At 54.1% G+C, this 21318-nt stretch overlaps 5 protein-coding genes across 5 annotated transcripts; all 5 read left to right on the forward strand.

The window, feature by feature from the left end:
* Positions 1–921: 921 nt before the first annotated feature.
* D7B24_002462 (uncharacterized protein) lies at positions 922–3785 on the forward strand (the record flags this gene model as incomplete). The annotated part of the gene is made up of 4 exons (XM_028636669.1): positions 922–1125; positions 1178–1215; positions 1858–2834; positions 3754–3785. 4 exons carry the CDS (start codon positions 922–924, stop codon positions 3783–3785), a joined length of 1251 nt encoding a protein of 416 aa, XP_028497615.1.
* A 3994-nt stretch (positions 3786–7779) lies between these two features.
* HDDC2 (HD domain-containing protein 2) lies at positions 7780–8581 on the forward strand (the record flags this gene model as incomplete). The annotated part of the gene is made up of 2 exons (XM_028636670.1): positions 7780–7952; positions 8038–8581. 2 exons carry the CDS (start codon positions 7780–7782, stop codon positions 8579–8581), a joined length of 717 nt encoding a protein of 238 aa, XP_028497616.1.
* A 3319-nt stretch (positions 8582–11900) lies between these two features.
* Positions 11901–13116, forward strand: D7B24_002464 (uncharacterized protein; the record flags this gene model as incomplete). Its single annotated transcript, XM_028636671.1, has 2 exons — positions 11901–11969; positions 12136–13116. The coding sequence occupies 2 exons, from the start codon at positions 11901–11903 to the stop codon at positions 13114–13116; spliced, it is 1050 nt and encodes a 349-aa protein (XP_028497617.1).
* Positions 13117–14184: 1068 nt separating this feature from the next.
* On the forward strand, positions 14185–14755 carry D7B24_002465 (uncharacterized protein; the record flags this gene model as incomplete). The annotated part of the gene is made up of 2 exons (XM_028636672.1): positions 14185–14600; positions 14665–14755. The coding sequence occupies 2 exons, from the start codon at positions 14185–14187 to the stop codon at positions 14753–14755; spliced, it is 507 nt and encodes a 168-aa protein (XP_028497618.1).
* Positions 14756–18107: 3352 nt separating this feature from the next.
* On the forward strand, positions 18108–21100 carry DSK1 (serine/threonine protein kinase, CMGC group; the record flags this gene model as incomplete). The annotated part of the gene is made up of 6 exons (XM_028636673.1): positions 18108–18299; positions 18953–19188; positions 19256–20034; positions 20205–20271; positions 20330–20588; positions 20660–21100. The coding sequence occupies 6 exons, from the start codon at positions 18108–18110 to the stop codon at positions 21098–21100; spliced, it is 1974 nt and encodes a 657-aa protein (XP_028497619.1).
* Positions 21101–21318: the final 218 nt, after the last annotated feature.

The following is a 21318-nucleotide window of genomic DNA, read 5'->3' on the forward strand; positions in this document are numbered from 1 at the left end:
AAACCGGAAACCCAGGATAGAATGCCTCTCGTGTCCAGAAGCTCCAGGCATAGAGACTGGCGATGGCCAGAAGAACACCACCTATGTGAGAGATGAACTCGGGAGAACTAAGGTATGATTTAATAACTGTCATGGTGAAAGATTGGAATTTGAATCCGTTGGAAAATGCTTCTCGCAGTAAACGCTGAGGATGACTTGAGGGAAGAAATTTTTCTCTGCGTGTGAGCCACTCTGACTTTATCAATCGACACGTTATTTTGCTAGCTTGGAGGGAAATGTTTGTCTCTCAGCTTCAAGGCCAGCGAATACTTGAAGACGACTTCTTTCTTGCTTCTCATGCAGATCCTACAGGGCGTGATCGAGACATTAAAGCGCCCGCTCTTCCGTGTCTTACTGAGGGTTCACCTGCAGGGGTGGCGGTATGTCGGGGCCCCGTCGTCTCAGTTCCAAGCTCCTGCGCGGGGCTTCTGACTACATTCATTTTGCCTGCTCACAACCGTATCTGACAGATCAACCCACTTTGCGTCGTAAAGTAAAACATCAGTAAATCAGCCGTCGTTGACCGCTGGAATGTCGGGATCGGTCATGAAACACGGGATGAATACTCGTGACAACCTCGGTGTATCGACGCTGAGAAGTAGCCGAGATGTAAACCATGATGACGCCGAAAGTTGGAGGGATGATAGCGGCTCCCACAGGGCATTCCGTGTCTACTTGCGCACCCAGCCGTAATGTAATTTGTCTTTGATCGCCGTCTGTGTATACAAAAACTGAGATAAAGAAAGTCTGTGTTGTCCCATGGCGTATTTCTATCAGTCAGTTGTCGTCAAATTTACTAAAATCAGTTTGGAAGTCTTGGTTCAATCAAATCCCCTAAGTATTTGTGTTGATTTCATCCGTATCCCGGGACCCGATTTTATCATGAGCTGCTCCGGTACCAATAATTTCTGTGAGGAAAAGTCTGGTTTCTCACCGGGTGATTTCGCTGAGGCAACAACGGACCCTTCGCGATGGAGACTGTCCAGCGACGGCGGTCGCAACGTTTGGCATTATTTGACAAGGGACGAAGACATCCAAAGATGGCCACAGACGGCGGTGGACAGATACCATTTGGGTTTATCCACTGTAAGCCCTGCCCTTGGAAATGTTGTAAATCAGAGCTGACCTCTTGATCCAGGGCTTTCCTGAAGTTGAGCCGGCAAAAACGCCCATGCAGTCAGTCATCAACGCTGTCTCTGTCTATTCAAAGCTTCAGCTCCCTTCAGGTCATTGGGCTTGTGAAGAGGGCGGTCCTCTTTTTTTGCTTCCTGGATTGGTAATTACCTGGTACGTCACCGAAGCGTCCATACCAGAAGCTTTCAAGATTGAAATCAAGAACTATCTTTTCGCGCGGCAAAACCCAGACGATGGCAGCTGGGGCCTCCATATCGAAGCAGAAGGGTCCGTCTTCGGACTGGCCATGAATTATACAGCTCTCAGGCTCCTTGGTGTTCGAGCTGACCATCCACGTCTCTGTAAGGCCAGATCCGAGCTGCACAGGCTGGGTGGCGCCCTCAACGCGCCTCACTGGGCAAAGTTCTGGCTTAGCGTACTAGGAGTTATGCCATGGGACATAGTCAACCCTGTTCCTCCTGAATTGTGGCTCCTTCCGGACTGGGTTCCCTTTGCTCCCTGGAGGTGGTGGATACACATACGACAAGTCTTTTTGCCCATGTCCTGGGTTTGGTCAAGACGCTGGCAGTATCCTCTCTGCGATCTCACCAGGGATATACGTCAAGAACTCTTTGTGCAGCCACCGGAGATGATTGATTTCTCTGTCCACCGGAACAGCATTTCCCCTCGCGACAATTACCACAGCAAATCGTGGCTCCTGAATACAGCCAACTGGCTTATTGTCAACATTTGGAATCCTTATCTCCGTCACGATAAGCTCAGGACCGCTGCAGAGGCATGGGTTTACGATCTCATTCAGCACGAGGATGAGAATACCGAATACGTAAATCTCGGACCCGTGAATGCCCCAATGAATACCCTGGTTTGCTACATTCAACAAGGCCCAAAGAGCACCGCCATGGCTCGCCATCTAGACCATCTGACGGATTACCTATGGAAGAAGGATGAAGGCATGCTCATGAACGGAACCAACGGGGCCCAGGTCTGGGATACAGCCTTTTCCATCCAGGCTATCGTGGACACAGGCCTCGCGGACGATCCTAGGTACCAGCCTACGCTCATGAAGGCTCTCGAGTTTCTGAAAGAACACCAGATTCGGGACGACTGTCGAGAGCAGGGTATCTGCTACCGTCACTACAGAAAAGGAGCGTGGCCCTTCAGCACCCGGCAACAGGGCTATACCGTCACCGACTGCACTGCTGAAGGGTTAAAGAGCGTCTTAGCACTTCAGAGCATCCCCGGCTACCCGAAGATAGTCACAGAGGACAGACTTTGCGATGCCGTAAACATCCTACTATCGATGCAAAACAACACAGGTGGGTGTTCTAGCTACGAACTCCGTCGCGGGAGCGAGCACCTGGAATACCTGAATGCCGCAGAGGTGTTTGGCCAGATCATGGTTGAATACGATTACGTTGAGTGCACAGCGGCATGTATGCTGGCACTCAACAAATTCCGCAAGGCCAACCCATTTTACCGAGCCCTGGAAATTGAAAATTTTATACAACGAGCGATCAAGTTTATCCGATCCGCTCAACGGGATGACGGCAGCTGGTATGGTTCTTGGGGAATATGTTTCACCTACGGAACCATGTTTGCTCTTGAGGCGCTGGAGGCCGTTGGCGACACCTGGCATAACAGCGAATCCATTCGATGCGCTTGTGAATTCTTATTGGCCCACCAGCGGGAAGATGGAGGCTGGGGCGAGAGCTTCCGGGGCTGTGAGCTTGGTTTCTATGTTGATCATAAGGACACCCAGATTGTGCAGACTGCCTGGTCCTGTATAGGGCTCATGCAGGCAGGGTATCCAGACATGGAGCCTATAGTAAGAGGGATACGGATGATTATGGCACGCCAACAGTCTGACGGACAATGGGCACAAGAAGCGCTTGAGGGAGTTTTTAACAAATCTGGGTGAGTATGCAACGATCGCACTCGATGGTACCTACTGATTCGTCTGGCAGCATGATATCCTACACCAACTACAAGTATATTTTCCCAATCAAGGCATTGGGTTTGTTTGCGCGGAAGTACGGGGACATAAAAGTTTTGTAGACTTGTGTCGCAGGATTTGCGAGCTTGTTATCTTTACTCGAAGCTATAGGCCGTCACCCCAAAACTACCAGCAAGCCCAACCCACCGACGAGAATACTAAAAATCGGGGTCCAATTATGAGTACTGGGATGCTTAAGTTGTTTGAGTCTGTCACCGTCATCTATGCGTGGGGAATCCATGACGGCATCTAACCCGCGTCTCGAACATATGGGTACTGTTCTCATCTAGTACTTGATCTGGTCATTCGGTTTGTCTTGTATTCTGAGTGATTTAGGACTGGTATTGTGTAGCATTCTTTTTCTCTAGGCAAGGAATAGCGTAGGCTGATTCTCGTCGTCTACATAAGATCTGACAAGCACGGTAAGGTTCAGAAGAAGTCGTTGTTATAGCTGAAAAATAGATGCATATTCAGACGCCTATGAGAGTTACTAATTCCATTCGCATACTCATCTAGTTGCGTCCGCCCATGGGTTCTGCTTGGTCTATACCATCGAGCAGTTCAGGCAACGGCTTTAACGGCTTCAGGCAACGGCCCCAAGGGTGCCTTTACTCACTAATATCAGAAGCCAGATTGTGATCTTAGACTTCCTTCAATCTTGTCCCAGACATTGCGACGTAAGTTCCCTGAAATCCAGTATTCTCCCTCTGAGCCTTTCCCCAAGATAAAAAATGAGTTCGGAAACTTGAAGCCTTCCCAAAACTCGATGCACCTTGGTCGACCAACTTTCATGGTATCCGTAGCCGCAGAAGACTCAGATATAATCGCCGCGGAGAAGTCGGTTCCAAATAAGTCTGCTTTAGTGAAGTTGGAAAACGAGATGACGTGAAAGTTTCCCTTTCCAAACGCAGGATTGAGCTTCCGAGACGACTTCCGGATCAAGGAGGCATAGGCCTCTAGTTGTTCTCTCTTCCCAAGTTCTTTAAGGGATTGGCGAATCCTATTTGCCACCAAACCCAGGGGCTTTCCCAACACATCTTCCATGGGGACAATGGTTGTAACAACTCCCATGGCGTTGGAAAGGTAACTCTTCCCGGCCGGTAACAAGTCTTGGGAAAGAGCGGATCGCAAAGATATGGCGTTGTTAATCACCAAAGTACTCTTCTTATTTCTGACAACCTGTGAGGAGACGACCCGACTCCACCACTCGCACAAGACGTCACCGTCGCTGACAAAGGGGTTGATGTTGCTGGGGTCACGAGCGATCAGCTCACCCAGTATCCTGTTTCTCATGCGAGCGATAAAAGCTGAAGGCACGCAGACGCTTCTGGTGTCTGTGCCTAACAGGAGGCCGGAAGCATTTCTCAAGCCGAACTGCGTTATCAATCCGAAAGTAGAGGCTTGGTAGTTTTGAAGTTTGTAGACTTCTTGAGGGCCGGATCCGAATTGTTCAAGTGGGTCGAAGTTGTGTCCCCAAAGGTTCGGCAGATCTTCTGGTCGATTGTCAAGCATAGCCTGCCACCCTTTCAGGAGAACTCCTGTCCCCACCATGTCGCACAGAGTGTGTGGGAAAGATAACGAAACAAGTGTGGCGTCGTCGAACAAATTGACGAAGAGACCCAATTGCGGTATATCTGCGTCTAAGTAGTCTTGCAACAGACGAGGAGTGTCTGGGTGAAAAGCTAGGCCTCGGAAACTGACTGTGTCGGCCAAAACACTCGGGCCATCGGTCGATACAGGCAGCTTCGAAGCGTTTGGGTGCTCAGAAACACTGCACGAATGCTGGACAAGCCGAAACATAATGGCAGGGCAATGTTCGCCAAAGGTAGACGGTGTATGATACTCCAGCCCCCCCGATTGCTAGATACGTGCATTAGCGACAACGGCAAAGCTGGTATCACGGTTTCTAAAGTTTGCCTACACTGCGACGCAACCTCGCACCCAACTTTTGCCAGCCATCTTGCTGAACTAGACTTTCAAGGCTTTCGCGAAGCTTTCGGGGGTCTAATAGATCGTCGTATACGAAGAGTAATGTCATAGCAAACTTATGGAATAGAGGAATGTCATCGTAATAGTGCAGGGGGGTTATTTTGGCCATTGGTGCAGAGTACGTGTTTGCCTTGCAGGGTAGAAACCATGTAGTCTTGTGTGAAAAGAGGGCGGGTTAAAAGCCAGCCGTGCTTTAGTATTTTCGGATTGGAGAAAGCAACGTATACTGATAACCTGATCTGTTATAACTCAATTGGCGAAATATCGGTGACAAAAAGTCTCAATGATGAAAATTACCTGTCTCGTTGTAGGACTTGGTAAAAGAAACCTGAACCTAAAACCGGACGCAGGGTCATTGTCGGTGAGGAAGCATTCAAGTGACATCTCGGCGTGTCTCATGCCACGCCAACTGTCTTTAACAGCCTTCTGAACATATACCCAATTATACGTGTCGGTGAAAGATCCTTTCGTTATTAGATCGACTTGTTTCATACTACACCCATCGATTGGTGTAGTCTTTGGACAGCTATCTTATGCTTCATGTCGGTGAGAGCTTCTCTTGAAATGATATCATGCTGCCTTGTATTCAGCAGTGAATCATGTATGAGCATCTCAGAGAGATTCATGAATAAATACCTCAGTTTATGTCCTGATTAACATTCAGGATTTTAACTCCGTTGTTCGATTGAAAAGTCTTGACTTCCAAAAGTAGGAGATCTGACAAAATTTTCGTCATCTACATTAGACAACCCACCTTTACTGCATCTCATCTCTACCATTCGTTGAAATGCTCCAGCGCAACTTCTCGATCTTGCTTGTGGTTATAGCCAAAGCCTGGAAAGTCTCGTCTACCAATATGTTTCACAACCTCTCCTCTATGACCGGTCCTCAACCGCAATGGATCATTCAATCTCTCCGAAGGCAGTGCGATGCAGACGATGTCGAATGCATATTTGAATTTTCCATCAATACACAAGTTGATGCCCCTCTCGATTGCACGTATGCCACCACTGCTGGACATGGCCTCCCAGCATCACAGTCTTCAGGGGATCATCAAACTTGTGGCCAATTCACGATTGCATCTGGGTGGAGTGATATGGAACCTATGGGAAGATTCAGAGTATTGGCGATCATCGATCCTGTCGATCGAATGTTGATTTGGGCTACGTATATGGATGAACAGATTCAACTTGGTGCATTTGTTAAACCTGACCAAGCATATGCGCCTGTCAGGATTGGTGGATGGGACGTATGCCCTGTATAGTGCGGACCAGCTTTAATGTCGTCCAAACCAGAGTGTGGGCAATGAATTGCTGTGTTGTACATGTGGGTGACACAGAAGGGCCTTGTATGTAACGGGGTAAACAGCACCTACCGTTCTCTCATGGTCACTCAGTTTGGGCCTCTTGACGATAGTCTGATCGGCCGAACTTGGAAGCATAGACTTGGCTATTCACTGTTCGCAAAGAATAGACGAGGTACAATATGTCGATAATTGACTGATTTCTCAATCGCGCGGTAGTCGGCAGCGTGACTGTCTCCCGATTGTATCTTGTGATCGAGTGGATCTCCGGGACCTAATTCGACCGACCGAAATACCTGTAGACGGCTTAAGATCAATACAGTGATGATGAGCCTGGCTGCTGTGATTTTTTTTTTGCTCATGTGCGTTTATTAGTTCATTGGGGGCTTGATCCGGATCCTCCGCTGGTCACAGGAGCCGACGACATGCTGAGCGTAGTTGTCATCCTCCTCGTGTCCTGTCCGTCCATGCGATTGGCTTCTTATCGACACCAGGCCAGCCAACAAATGGAGACTCTGCGTAACGTTGATGTCGTTCAGCCTGAATTGCAGCATTGGATGCGGCCGCTATCAGCTGGAAGCAGCTAGATGGGGGGTCAAATCAGAGTCTGAGGATCTGACTGGGTAACCAAAAATGGTCACATACGCAGGGTTCTGAAAATTGACCGCCGACGCAGTCTTGTTCGTCTCCTCCTACTGGCATGCTCGGGCCGACCAGAGAGGCTCGGCTGCGGTATAGTTTCAGCTTAGCATTTCTATCTTTGAGGACATGTTCATGATCCAAAGATGCGCCCAGCATGAGTCTTTAGCAATTTCTCCACGCAAGCCAAGGCCCAGGGGTTCCTCTTTTGTAACTGATCTGATCAGATGCATCCACCCAACATGACATTGCAAGACCTGAACCTGATAACGACAGCGCTGAACGGCCCATCAGAGATGCCAACAGAGATCGACACTACGACTGGTCGTGGACAGATAGGGTGTTGGCCGGTGAGCGATGTATCTCTACGGCTGGCCCAGATAACCTCCTCGAGCCTTGCCACCGAGCAGGGAGGGCAAGCGCCGGGGTTCACGGGGACTCGCCACTGCTGTTTGTATGACGGCACGGGCCGAGCTGTCAAAAGCGGGGTAACTGGACTCTTCCTGCCTCGATGGACACTTACGCCACTATCACAGCATCATCTGGTCCACTTGACTCTGAGCAACCTCGTCTTCCTTAATCTCAACTACTTGGAACTGAAGGAACGTTCCTAGCCGCCTCCATCCAGCAGCCATAGAGCACCACATCCAGAACGGCCAGACCAAGGACAACAGGACGCAGCATGATGGCCTTTGATCCCATCCCACCGCCGCGCAAGTTCAGCGGCGGCTGGACTATCAAGGACGCTCTCGCCAAGACGGGTTTCCACGCCACGACCTCGCCCGTCTCGTTCTTTTCCCTCGCAGGCCGCCTCAAGAAGCTGCAACGCCAGGGCTGGAAACGCTTCGGCATCGAGTCAGTACCTGACTTCTCCCCCCCTTGCCCTGCCTGAGCGCCCTGTTTGAGCTGACATTGTCTCCTTTACTCTCGTGAAACGCAGCCCGGAGTCAGTCGCTGATCATTCACACCGCATGACTTTCATGGCGCTCCTGGCGCCGCAGAACCTCGACCAGGCCAAGGTCGTCAAGATGTGCCTCGTGCACGACCTCGCCGAGACGGTCGTGGGCGACATAACGCCGGCCGACGGCGTCTCGCGCGAGGAGAAGACGCACCGCGAGGAGGCGGCCATGCACTGGATGACGACGCACTGGGGCGACTTTGGCCGCGAGGTCCACCACCTCTGGATCGAGTTTGAGGCCGGCCTGACGCCCGAGGGCGAGTTTGCCCAGGACCTCGACAAGCTCGAGATGATGTTGCAGGCCCTCGAGTACGAGCGCGACGCCGACCTCGCTGTTGACCTCGGCGAGTTCTTTGCCGTCGCCGGGCGCATACGGACGCCGCGAGCGCAGGCGTGGACGGCTGAGGTCCTGCACGACAGAGAGCTGCTGTGGGCTGGAAAAGAGCACGTTCGCGGCGATCTGGGCGTCGAAGGTGGTCTGCTGCAGAAGAAGCAGGAAGAGCAGGATCTGTACTACAACCAGTGAGGGAGGCGACAACTTTTGGTCGCTTTTCTCTCTCTCTCTCTCTCTCTCTCTCTCTCTCTCTGCCTTACTTTCCCCCTTTTTTTTTCTCTCCCTCTTTGCTTGATCTCTCTTCTTTTACCACTCTCGTGATGAGCAGGTAAAAAGGTACGTTCGGCGGTCATAATCTCGCCAGGAAGAGGCGTCCTAGCGTATATCAGGGAAACCAGTCATTCGGACTACGGTAGTCAAAAGTCAGCATCTCCCGTTTACTATACACTATTGATGAAACACGTGGCGCACGCCCAGTATTATTCACGAATTGTTCAGTCATCATCCGAAGGCGTGGCGATCGAAGTGACACTTGTCGGATAAAGTCTAAAGCCCCTGAGGGGTCAAGTCAGTGCAAGAAACGGAGACGCCTCGACATGGCGGCCTTTGTGCGCCTTCAACCCCGGTCAGGTAAGACAGACGCGCACTCGTGCAAGGCACAGCGTTCGACTAGAGGAGACGCCAAAAAGGCCAACGACGATCAACGTGACAGCACCGTCGGCGACGTGTCGATCCAGTGCGTAGCCGGAGGGTTAATTGAGGTCCAGGCTCGGCACGAGCGCTGGGACCCAACCAAAAGACTTGAAGCGACCCGGCATTCCGGTACGGTGAAGCGCCACGGCGACGTGAGTATGTCGTGTGATTGGGAGGGATCGCATGTCTCGTGAGACGGCGTCTATCAGGCTGTGGAGCATATGGAGGAGTTGAAGGCGGCGTGTAGCTCGGGTGTATGGTACGGAGAAAACGCGGTACGACCTGTGGCGATTCCTTCTCATCTCTGAGTCTACAACGTGGTGAACAGCAAAAGTGCCAAAGGCCTTGCTTGCGTGATCGTGTTCGGTCGTCGGCAAGGGGTCCCCCGAAAGCACGAGGGCGGACGGAAGAGCAAAAGCAAGTGGGCCGCCGGGCCGCGGGGAGGATGATTCTGAGGTCTCGGAGGGCTTTTAGCGTCGAAAGCTGACGAAGAGTCGCCGGCACACGGTCGCCCCGTGATGCTGACCGAAGATGAAGGCGTCTGGCGATCAGGACACGAGCATGGTCAAGTTTGGGGTCAGTATGGCTATTTCCACGGAGCGGACCTAGAGGAGTCTGATGAATTTACATGCTCGATTCACTCTCCATTCATCATGCCTTGGTATTGAAGCGATGGGGAAAAATTGGTCAACATGTCGGGAAATGACGGAAGAACTATGGGCAGAGTCGCTCGGTGGTGTCCCGGTATCGCTCCGAGATAGCTGAGAAGTACCCCCGCGGCTCAAATAGAGTGTTGGGATACTTGTCGCTTATCGGGCAGACGCATGGTGCCATTGTGGCCGGAAATGGGCTGTTCGCCTTCGTTCCAGACGTTCTTCCATCAGCCCATTTTCCTCCACACTCGAACGGCTTGTGTTGCCCGTCTGTCCTCGCACCACGGGCGGTCTTTCGATTCTCTCGTTAGATGCGCCGGTTGAGCACTGCAGGGACCTTTGTTTCCCTTCCCCTTCGCCCGACTGCCACGAATCGAACTCCATGAGCGTGACATCACAGGGTCCTCTTTGGATCGAGATCTCGACTCTATTCTGGGTTTTGCGTTGTTTGCTTCCGTCTGACCCGCCGCATCTGGTACCTGGTGGGCTAGATCCGGGTCTGGTGCGCTTGTTACACACACACACACATTGTTCGGCTTCCTGCTTGAGCACAACAAACATCAGCAGTTTCAATGAGGGAGCATGCTCCTCCAGCAGCGCGCCGTCAATTCCGCCATGCACTAAGGAGCATGCTGGACCACCGAGACCACTCCACGATGCTTGCTGCCATCAATCACTTCACTCGACAATATGATTGCGAACCCGAGGAGGACAAACAAGCCGAGTCAGCGGATGGGGGGGGGGGGGGGGGGGCGCTTTGGGGGATCACCCGCGGCACTTCCCCGGATTCGCATGCAAAGCGAGTCGTCCCAGTCTGAGTCTGTCTCGCCTACAGGACCCAAGAGTGCCCAGAAGCGTTTGCCATGAAGATCCCCCTCACTTTTCACCCGTGCCAGCGTTCCCCCCCAAATTGGCATGATTGACGCCATCGAGATGTGCCAAACGCACAATCATGCCCCCATCCGAAAGGCTTGTTCGTTTGTCACCTGTCAGGTCTGAACGAAAAATAGGTACCAGAGACGATCTGCCTACCAAGCGTGTCTTTTGCTTCGCTACTCCGTGATCCCTGCTTCATCTACGCCTTACACTAGAACCAAGGAAGACTAGGCCCTGCGCTGCTAGTCTTGTCCGTTTGTCTGTCTGCCAGTACCCGCTGTGCAGTCCAGCTGCTTGCTTGCAGCCAGCCAGGTCGAGGGGAGCCAGCATAAGGGCGAGGCATCGAGGGCGCACCACAGCGGCGCCCACTCTGACGCCAGGCTGGAGCTCCCCGTCATGCCGTGCCACGCCGCGCCTTGTGGTGGCGCTTCGCTCGGCGGGAGAAAACGTCAAGGGGTGTAGTTCTCCTGTCCCAACGAATAAGGTAGCTAACTAGGTACGGCATCTGAAGCTTCTGCACGTTGCCGGATGCCACCTCCCACGCCTTGACCAGGCCCCGTTCAAATCCCGAAGCGAGGCAAACCCCCTTATCCCTAACAGTACAGGCCGGCACCACGAGACGAGACATGCTGTTTATTTCTTCCTCCTGACAGGCCTGGCTCCGGCTACGACTGTATGTCGGGTCCCTCCGAGGCCCCGCCCTCGAAAGTGTCTTCTTGTGAATGTACCTTTCTCTGCCTGATGTTGCCTGGTAATCGAGGGCTCCCCGCCCAGTTGACAAATGGATCAAGAAATGGCCTGCCGGGGACCACATGTACCAAGCCCGCCTCGGCCGTTTGTCCTGCCTGTTGGAATCACTTTTGTCACTTCTCGAGCCCACGCGGACGCTTGTCACTTTAGCTCTCGTATGTTGCCCGAGCGTTCATCGCCAGTTCCCACGCCCGTACCTCTCCGACCCCGACAAGACTCCGTGCTGTTTTCTTTGCGTTCCCTTGTGCCTCTCGGCCATCTTTACCTTGTGCATCCCTGGCTTAGCCCGGGTCCGACTTATATCTGCCTGCCCATCTCCCCACCATCCCACCTTTGCTTCATTCCAATTCTTCCGGAACATACAATCACGCAACCCAACAAGCATAACACCACCAGATAGTCAACGTCAACCTGACCATCATCTGCTGAGCAAGGATACTAGTCCACTGGCTCTCACCTTCTAATCTGACGTCGACTCGTCCCACTCAGCATACACATCTTCACGCAGTGCTCTCAGCACCCAACAACTCCATTCCGCCATGGACACCACGATAGCACAGCAGCAGTCCTTTGACCGCCTTCAATTTCCCCAGACCGGCCTTGATATGGTGTGTAACATCTATCTTCTTATCTCTTCATCTCCTAGCCCTTCCCTGAACCTCTCCTGCTTGCTTCTCCCCGCCCACCTCAGATATCTTGTTCAGACCATGTGATCCACAGTGCCTGGTGAAGCCGGCCGGAACCAAGCATCAACCACAGCTAACACCTCGACAGAGCCCGCAACAGGTGTCGCCACTTTCATACTACGACCCTCAGGCCGACTTCAGCGCCGACTCAGCGCCCTCACGAGGCTCTCCCATCTCTCCCATCTTTGGCAACGCTTTTCAGCTGCCCATCGACCCTGACTGGCCCGCCTACCTCGACAAGAGCGGCATGTCTCCCGATCTCGACATGTACTACGGCGAGTCCTTCGGCGGTCCTTTGGCCTTCGTCGACGCGCAGGCGCAGAACTCCACACTCAGCCCAGCCGCCAACCCCTTGGATCTCATGTCCGAAAGTGTGGCGTTTGGCGGTGATCTCAACGATGTCCAACCCCTCTTCCAGTCGGCTCCCGCACCAACAACACTGTCTATCGCCAACCCGCCAGCGGCCGCCACGGCCCGGATGGCGCGGATGACGCAATCTCGGTCCCAGTCTCAGTCCTCGACCACACCAACGGCACCCGCGGCACAGGTCCAGACCCGCAGTCAGCAGCGCGCCGCCCAACGCGCGCCCGCCCGCCGCCCCGCCGATCTCAAGCGCAAATCGTCGACCTGCGACGACTCGGCCTCGTCCCGCTCGACCTCGCCGGAGCCCCCGGCACGCCGCACCAAGCACGCCGGCGCCGGCGCCGCCGACCCGAGCAAGAACCCGCACAACCTCATCGAGAAGCGCTACCGCGTCAACATCAACGAGAAGATCCTCGCCCTGCGCGACGCCGTGCCCGCCCTGCGCTGCGCCATGCAGCTCCAGCAGCCCGGGGCCGAGGCCGCCGACAACGACGACGACGCCGCCGTCGCCGAGGAGCTCGGCGGTCTCATGCCCGCGCGCAAGCTCAACAAGGCCACCATCCTCAGCAAGGCTACCGAGTACATCAGCCACCTGGAGAAGAAGAACGAGCGCCTGGCGCGGGAGAATGAGGAGCTCGAGAAGAGGCTCTCTGAGGCGCAGAGGTGGCAGAGGGCGCAGGCGGAGGCCGCGGGGTACTGGGTTTAGACGGCTGTGCGTTTTGTTTTGGGCAATGGGCGTGCGTCTTTTGCGCGCATTGTGTGTTATATGATACCCCCCCCCCCCCTCCCCTTTTCCTTGCGAGAGTGGTTAAGTGAACGAGTGGGTGTGTGCATAGGATGGGCGGGAAAGGCTTGATCGGTCTTGTTTTCTGGGTCTGCCATGCGGAAGTGTGTGCCTTACTGAGGAGTCGCCTGAGTTGGCACACAGTGGGTTCTCTCTGGGAGAGCCATGGGCGTTTTACGATTTGGCAAAAAGAAGTCAACGTGGTAATGAATGATGAGAGCTGGTCATAATCTCCTCTAACAGGTTTGCCTCGGATATCGAGGTGTGAATTTACAAGTGTTCTGCTTGGCTCCCTTGATTGCGTATCTAAAAACCGGGTTCCATGTTTCCTCAACAAAGGGTGTCCTCGATTCATATTCATGACTGTTACACTCTTGTATGCGCAAAGATCAATGCCCATTGTGCTCGTGAGGTAGGCTTTCCCGAATGTCCAAGTGAAGTCCTATTATGAAAATCGCTCAATTCTGCTCCTGATTCATAGAATAGTCGGATGTGAGAGAAGTGTAGATGGGTCTTGACGAAGGGGAGTGAAACCCACGATATCAACCTGACGTAGCTGTCGTACGAAGATTTTGAGCAATTTCTACAGAACTGTGAACCGATTCCGGAGCTACCGCTGGTGAGACAAAACCAGGATGATTCGCCTATTTCTCATCTAGTACATCGAGAGAACAACAAGGTCCCTGTCGGAACCTGATGTCTTTGTCCATCTCAACGACAAGACCAACAAGTGCATTGTTCTCTGCCAAAGCCCTTCCTCAGGTGTTCTTCAACGACAGAGGATCACCGACAAAGAAATCGAGAACGCCACAGATAGCTCACATCGCTCTCACGAAGATACAAAAAGGGAACTACATCCATCACTCCAAACATGTCGAAGCTATACAGGACACAACCATCGAAGCTTCCAAGCACAAATCGAAACAGGTCTCCCTCCACTCTGGTAAGTGGTCTCTCCCGTGCTCTGACTTGACAAGCAAGGAAAAGAAAATGTCCGAAGCAGGTCTCCAGATCCGCTGCATCGGCTGCCACCAGCGATGTGCCTGCTATTTTGAACACTGTCACATATTCGCCTGCCACACTCCCAACTGCGAGTTCCGGACCGCACCCCCCAACGTCAACGACCGCGTGCTTCCCGACGGGACCGTCATGTTCGAGGACAACGACTGCGCGCGGGCCTATTTTGTGCCTCCCGATCTCCTTGCTGGCGGGGCCGTCCTCTGCATCCTCGACACGCGCAGGGATATGTGCATCGACGTGGCCATCCAGAGGCCCAGCGGCGTGATGGAGGTTGTGCTTCTCGAGCCGTTGACACTCCGTCCGCCGAGGACGGGACCGTCGTTTGACGGATGGAATTGGCGAAGGGCCTTTGTGCCAGTGCACAGAGAGCTTTATACGCATGAGCGGTATGTCGACAGGCGGTGTCGCAAGAGACACCGATGAGGGCCACGACGAGTGTCTTGACGGTAGGCTGCAGGCCATGCGTGAAGAACTCAGGAGACTGAGAGAGGCGTCATATCGTTTCGCTCATGAAACGAGCCTGATTCTTGCGAGCATTTAAATCAGTGTAGGTTTTGACTATACAAAAGCGATTCCAGTAACCAGCCTTCAGGGCGGCCGTATCTGCGGTGCTTCCAAAGAATTCTGGCTTTGAGATCTAGCCCGAAAAGCCAAACTTGAGAAAAGGCATGTTAATAAACACCAAATACCCCAGTTAACCAAACGAGAGCCTCGTATGAAGTCGTTGATTGACATGCCTGAGTGACCTTACTTGCCTTGTCCAGCAGAGAGCATTGCTTGCAGTTGAGAAAATGGGTGCCTCTCATGCTCCCACGCAAAGCCCCTACGTGAAAACTCAATTGCCACCACTCAATCGCAAGACTAGTGCAATTGGGTCTGCCAGCGGCTCTCGTTGATAATCTATGTCGTGCCCGGACCGCAAGACGCTCGTGTCATCTCTTTTGGATACTTGAGTGACCAGACATGCGGCAAACTCAACATCTTCTGTCAACTCTGCGGGGCAGACCCAGGTGTCGTGCCCAAAGTCTGGTGACAGTTCGTGTACGGACGGCATGAAGAGTTGATAAATGGTTTCGACAAGGTCACCAACGCGGAACTGTCCACCCTCGCCGACGACGGCAACGGCAACGGCAAGTGGTTTAAACGTTTTGAAGATACGCGTCAAGCTGATGAAGGAATATCGGGTTGAACGTCCACCACTCGCAGATGCGTTGCAGACGCTCAAGTCGTTTATCCGGCTCCGCGATGAGCCTGCCGTGGCGGATAACACGCCTGTTACTGCCATAGAGGTTCAAGGGGGTATCACAGCACCGGAACAATTCGTGTGATGCGAGCGTCCAGCGTTCTTCATCATCGTGTAACCAGTAAACATGGCATGGCAATGAAAGGAGACTGGTCGGCTTAGTCAGCGTACTGGATTTCGAGCACCTACCTCGGCATGGAATCCTTCTCTTCGCGTATGCCTGAATGTCGGTGAATGTGACAGATGCTGTGCAGAAAGTGGCGTTTCCGCAGCCAAGAGCTGTCTGTCCCGATGGCCGTGGTCCGATGGAACGTCCTTGAGCGTCCTGTGATGGAAGGGTGGTCAGGCGACAAGGGCGAACAATGACCACAAGCTGGGTGCTGGCCCAATGCGAATGCAGATCCGACAGCATGTGGCTGGAAAAGTCATAGGAGATGCCCTTTTCCTCTCGAAACGTGACTGTGAAGGGACGACTGGGGCCATGATTCGCAGGGTCAACCAGGTACACCCAGAGGCAGCCAAGCAGGGCCAGGATCCTGGGCCTGAGGGGAGGGGTTGGAGGGGCTGGGATAGAGAAGGCGATACAGAAGGATGAACTGATGACAGGTCGAACGGCTGGATGCTGTGTCGTGACTGAGTAGCTCGCAGTTCGTCCATATACTCCTGGCGGGCAAGATGGATCAATGTGCCCTTTTGAGTACTCATGTCGAAACCTACCTACCTACCCTACAGTAGGTAGGTGTGTACACGAACGAGAACACAAAATGGATCATGACGAGAGTTCCCGAGAAACGTGTGTGCGTACCATGGACAGAAGGTGCCCCTCCCAAGAAAAGAGGTGGGGCCGACGTTGTGTGACCGACCCGCTGTGACCTCATTGCTGGAACCAAAAGCATGGACCTCAGCATTTCTGCCATGGCTGCGGTTTGGGGGGCCGCCTCCAAGCTGCTTCAGCAGGTGCAGTTCCCCGAGCCCAACATGTAGACGTGCTATGTCCCAGCCAGTTCGTATATCGACTTGACTGACTTGGGAACTGGCGATGCAGCGGATATGCGGAATCCATACCCATGCATCTTGCAGTCAGCAGGAGCATCCTGGAGCATCCTATCCAAGTGCTTCAGGTACAGGGTGGTTTGTTGTTCTCACTACCAAGGTGCCTAGGTAGTGAAGTAGTATGTAGGAAGGGTACCTACCTAATAAGGTAGGTATGTAGGTGGTGGCAGTGGCATGTCCACTGTTGTGACCTGCACCACAGCTACCCTGGCAGGCAGGCGCCTGGCAACCCCAACAATTTCCAGCTACAGGCACCTCACTTACCTAGGTAGGCACCTACGGTAGGTGCCCTGGCTTCGGGGCCTGCCCGTGGACTAACACCGCCCTGAATCGACAGCGCTGCTCCACGGCGTCCTCCAGTTGCCTAGGTGTCCCTGATCAGATCACCATCTACACATGGCAATGTAACAGCTGATAACCATGTCTCCATCAACGACAAGTGAACTGCATCCATCACATCTACGTGTACCTCGTGCCGCCGACACAGTGCTTGTTGACTGCTGGCTTGCTTATCCGACCGCCCTGTCGCCCCGCGCAATCCTTCAACGACCCTGTCAGGGCCTCTCCAAGACCCAAGACCGACCAACAGTCAGGGTTGCTTGCTTGCATTGAATCTTGACAAGCTCCGCCTGCCAGGGGTGGCCCAGCCGCGCCTTTACATCATCACGCCCTCTCGGGCTCGCACGCTCGCACGCTCGCACGCATGCTCTACTGGCCCCCCTCCATCGCTGCGGCTGTTGTTGACGCTTCCTTCCCGTTCTGTTGCAGCCCAACACATCGGTTCAGGTTACTCGTCCTGCCTCTGAGCATCCTGCATCCTCTGGCCCCGGTCTTCCGACTCTCACCCAGCCTTGAACAGCTTGCTTCCCGTCCACCTTTGCATCATCGTTGCCTCCCCATTCTCCCGCAACAGAGACCGAACGAGGCCTCGACTTGCTGCCCTGAGCTTTCTTTTGCGCCGACGCCGACAACTACCCCGCGCCGGCCCCCAGTACATATCGTCAAGACGGATGCCACCACAGCACAAGCGCGCGCGAATTCAGTGACGTCCTCAGCCTCAAGTCATCCGAAACGCAACTCTCGCTACGGACTACGTCTTGACCTGCACCACCCCATCCGCCACTAGACTCTAGACTCTAGACACTCCTCACCATCGCGCGCGATCCCCCATCTGCACTGCATCGCGCTTGAACTACACCCGGAATCTTGGCTTCTGCTTGACCGAACCCCAAAACCCTAACCCCCAGGCAACACAGCACCAGTCGACCGAAGCGCCGACTACAATCTTCTCGCGCACGCAAGGAGCCTCTCCCCACGACCAGCAGCACTTGGTATCACCCTAGCACGGGTTCCCCCTCTGACAACGCGGAGGCCCGATCATCTTATCTCACCACGGTGACCCGCACGAATTGCATGCACAGAACTTGCGTGCGCGACCGAGCCGAGCAACCGCAACCCGACTATCGTCCTGACAGCACCTCAACCAACCCCGATCTGACCAGAACCCAGATCCAAGCTGGGTAGACAATCGCCACCCACCAATTGACCACCGCTGCGTCGAGAGAACAACAGTGACCGCGCATCACAGCAACACAGCATGGCCGGCGAGCAGGAACAGGCCCAAGAGGCTGCGGCAGCGCAGAAGGCCTCGGCCACGCAAAAGTCCGATCCCGACCCTGAACTCGAGCCTGTCGCAACATCTGCCGTCGCCAACGGGAGCGCGGGGGCGCCCAAGAAGAAGAAGAAGGAAGCCCTCAAGCCCATCATAACCACAGAAACTCCCCAGTATGTCCATTTGACTTTCTTTGCTGTCTCTTTTTTTTTCTCGACATGAACATCATTTGTGCGCGCGCTGCCCTCCCCCTCCTTCCCATGTTGATTTACAGGCCCGCGCCATTTATTTTTGCGACTCGTCGGGGTCAGGCTCATGTGGCGGGGTGGAGGAAGCAAGCAGGAAAAGACACGAGAGACGCTACTGGGGTCGAAACACGGGCCTAGCTGTACAGGCGGGCTGCTGCGGCCAGGCGAGCAGGCGAGCAGGCGAGCAGGCGACTCGAACAGCACCCACGCGAGCGCCGCTCAGACCTATCAGAACCGGTCAGAGGCAAGGTCTGATCATCATCAGAGGCTGGCAGGCGGTACTCAGGCGGCGGCACACGCTGCAAGCTGCCCAGTGGCATGCACATCGCAGGGGGGGGGGAAGGAGGCTGTTCCTGTCCAGTCTGCTGCTCCCGCTCAGCTCCATGTCCCCCTAACATCTTGTCCTATCGTTCTTCATCAGCATTTTGCTGGGCATAACTGGCCTACCACCCCCCCCCCCCCTCGCACTCTTCTCGCCCCCCTGCTCCGTGCCTCAAAGAGAGACCCGCCCGCCTCGTCGGGCACACCTCAAGTTGTGTTCTGCTTGTTCCATCCTCACCACATGGCTTAACCCGGCGACAGTCCTTGAACCGGATCCGGTTCTGGCACTCTCCCACTGCATCATTCCTTCGCCTTTTGCCATTTGCTTTACGAGTTTCCCTTGTCAAACTGATTGCGCTTTGCGCGCAATGTCGCGAAGATGAGCTTCATCAAAACAAGGTTCTGCTGCCCGAAATGTTGTACCTACCCGCCGCGCTGCCTAGGCCCGGTCGCGAAACCCTCAGCTTCCCCGCCAATTTTGCACCGCCGTTTCTTTTGTCGGGCGCTTGCGGCGCCCACCACCTCTTCTGCTACCACCTGCTAACCACTCTTCTCTCCACGCAGAGCCCATCAACTGTCCGCCATGGCGTCGCCATCGTCCCCGTCGTCAGACGAGCAAGAAAACACCGCCGACGAGGAAGACTCTGAGGACTACTGCAAGGGTGGTTATCATCCTGTCCAGATCGGGGAGCGCTTCAAGGATGGAAAATACACAGTCGTGCGAAAGCTTGGATGGGGTCACTTCTCGACTGTCTGGCTCTCGCGGGACAATACGGCCGGCAAGCACGTTGCGCTCAAGGTCGTTCGCTCCGCCGCCCACTACACCGAAACCGCCGTCGACGAGATCAAGCTCCTCAACAAGATTGTCCAGGCCAAGCCCAACCACCCTGGCCGGAAGCACGTCGTCAGCCTTCTCGACTCGTTCGACCACAAGGGACCCAACGGCACCCACGTCTGCATGGTCTTTGAGGTCTTGGGCGAGAACCTGCTCGGCCTGATCAAGAAGTGGAACCATAGGGGAATCCCCATGCCCTTGGTCAAGCAAATCACGAAGCAGGTCCTGCTGGGTCTCGACTACCTCCACCGCGAATGCGGCATCATCCATACCGACCTGAAGCCCGAAAACGTCTTGATTGAGATTGGCGACGTCGAGCAGATCGTCAAGAAGGTCGTTAAGAGCGACACGAGCGAGAAGGAAGGCAACCGTAACGGCCGCAGGAGGAGAAGAACTCTCATCACCGGCAGCCAACCTCTACCCTCTCCCCTCAATGCGAGTTTCAACCAAAACAACATGTTCCCATCGTCCGAGTCTCACAGCAGCCTCGGGCAGATGCTGCACGAAGGTATGTGCGGTCGCGCAAGAATGCAGCCCCCTCCTCGCACTCTACCCCACCTTCCAATCAGCCCCGCGCACACCGCATCGGTCATCACGATGGAGGCCTGCAACCCCCCACCTGCCCCCATTCATGTATGCCATTTGGGGAGAAAGACACCGACTGACGAGTTGTCACAGGCAAATCCAAAGAAAACTCACCAAAGCGTGACAAGAGCGCCGACCAGAAGCAGCGTGAAAAGACCGCGTACGTTTCCTTCTGCAATGTCCCATCACGACAGTGAATGCTGACGTCGCTTGTACAGCGATCTTCTCACCAGGGAAGTCTCTGGTATCTCCCTCGACAAGGCGAGCAGCTCGTCGGCATCGTCTGGCGAGAAGCGCAAGGCGGACGATGGCTTCACACTCGAGGTCATCAGCGTCAAGATTGCCGACCTCGGCAATGCCTGCTGGGTCAACCATCATTTCACCAATGATATTCAAACTAGGCAGTATCGTTCCCCCGAGGTCATTCTGGGTGCGAAGTGGGGTGCGAGCACCGATGTCTGGAGCATGGCTGCGATGGTAAGACCTTCAAGATCCTGTCCACGTCGACGCACAGTATCTCCTTTTGACGAGTCGCTGACTAGTGACAGACATTTGAGCTCATCACGGGCGATTACCTTTTTGACCCCCAGTCCGGTACCAAGTACGGCAAAGACGACGACCACATTGCTCAAATAATTGAGCTTCTCGGCCCATTTCCGAAATCGCTTTGCTTGTCTGGGAAGTGGTCTCAGGAGATCTTCAATCGCAAGGGCGAACTACGCAACATCCACAGGCTTCGTCATTGGGCTTTATCCGATGTGCTAAGAGAGAAGTACCATTTCAAAGAGGAGGAGGCTAAGCGCATCGCCGACTTCCTTGGCCCCATGCTCGAGCTCGTTCCAGAAAAGCGTGCCAATGCTGGCGGCATGGCTGGACACGCGTGGCTCACTGACACGCTTGGCATGAAGGGAATTAAGGTTCAGGGCCTTGAGGTGGGAGGCCGCGGCGAAGGTATTGAGGGCTGGGCAACAGAGATCAGGAAACGGTAGTGGATTTCACTACGTACGACAACATGAATCGGAACACACTTCACAACCGCACAGGACAAATTGGGGATACGAAAGGTGCTGAGCCCTTCCTCGTCTCGTCACAACACAACACATCGCTGGTCAACGTTTGCTTGGTTCCTCTCGTCGCGGGTTTCAAGTCTGGGCAATGGCTGTGCCTCCACGTCTAAGGAAGAGCGTTGTTGTGAGAGGCTAAACAA

This window comes from Verticillium nonalfalfae (genome assembly GCF_003724135.2).
Source record: "Verticillium nonalfalfae strain VnAa140/NRRL 66861 chromosome Unknown scaffold_16, whole genome shotgun sequence".
NCBI classification, from domain to species: Eukaryota; Fungi; Ascomycota; class Sordariomycetes; order Glomerellales; family Plectosphaerellaceae; genus Verticillium; species Verticillium nonalfalfae.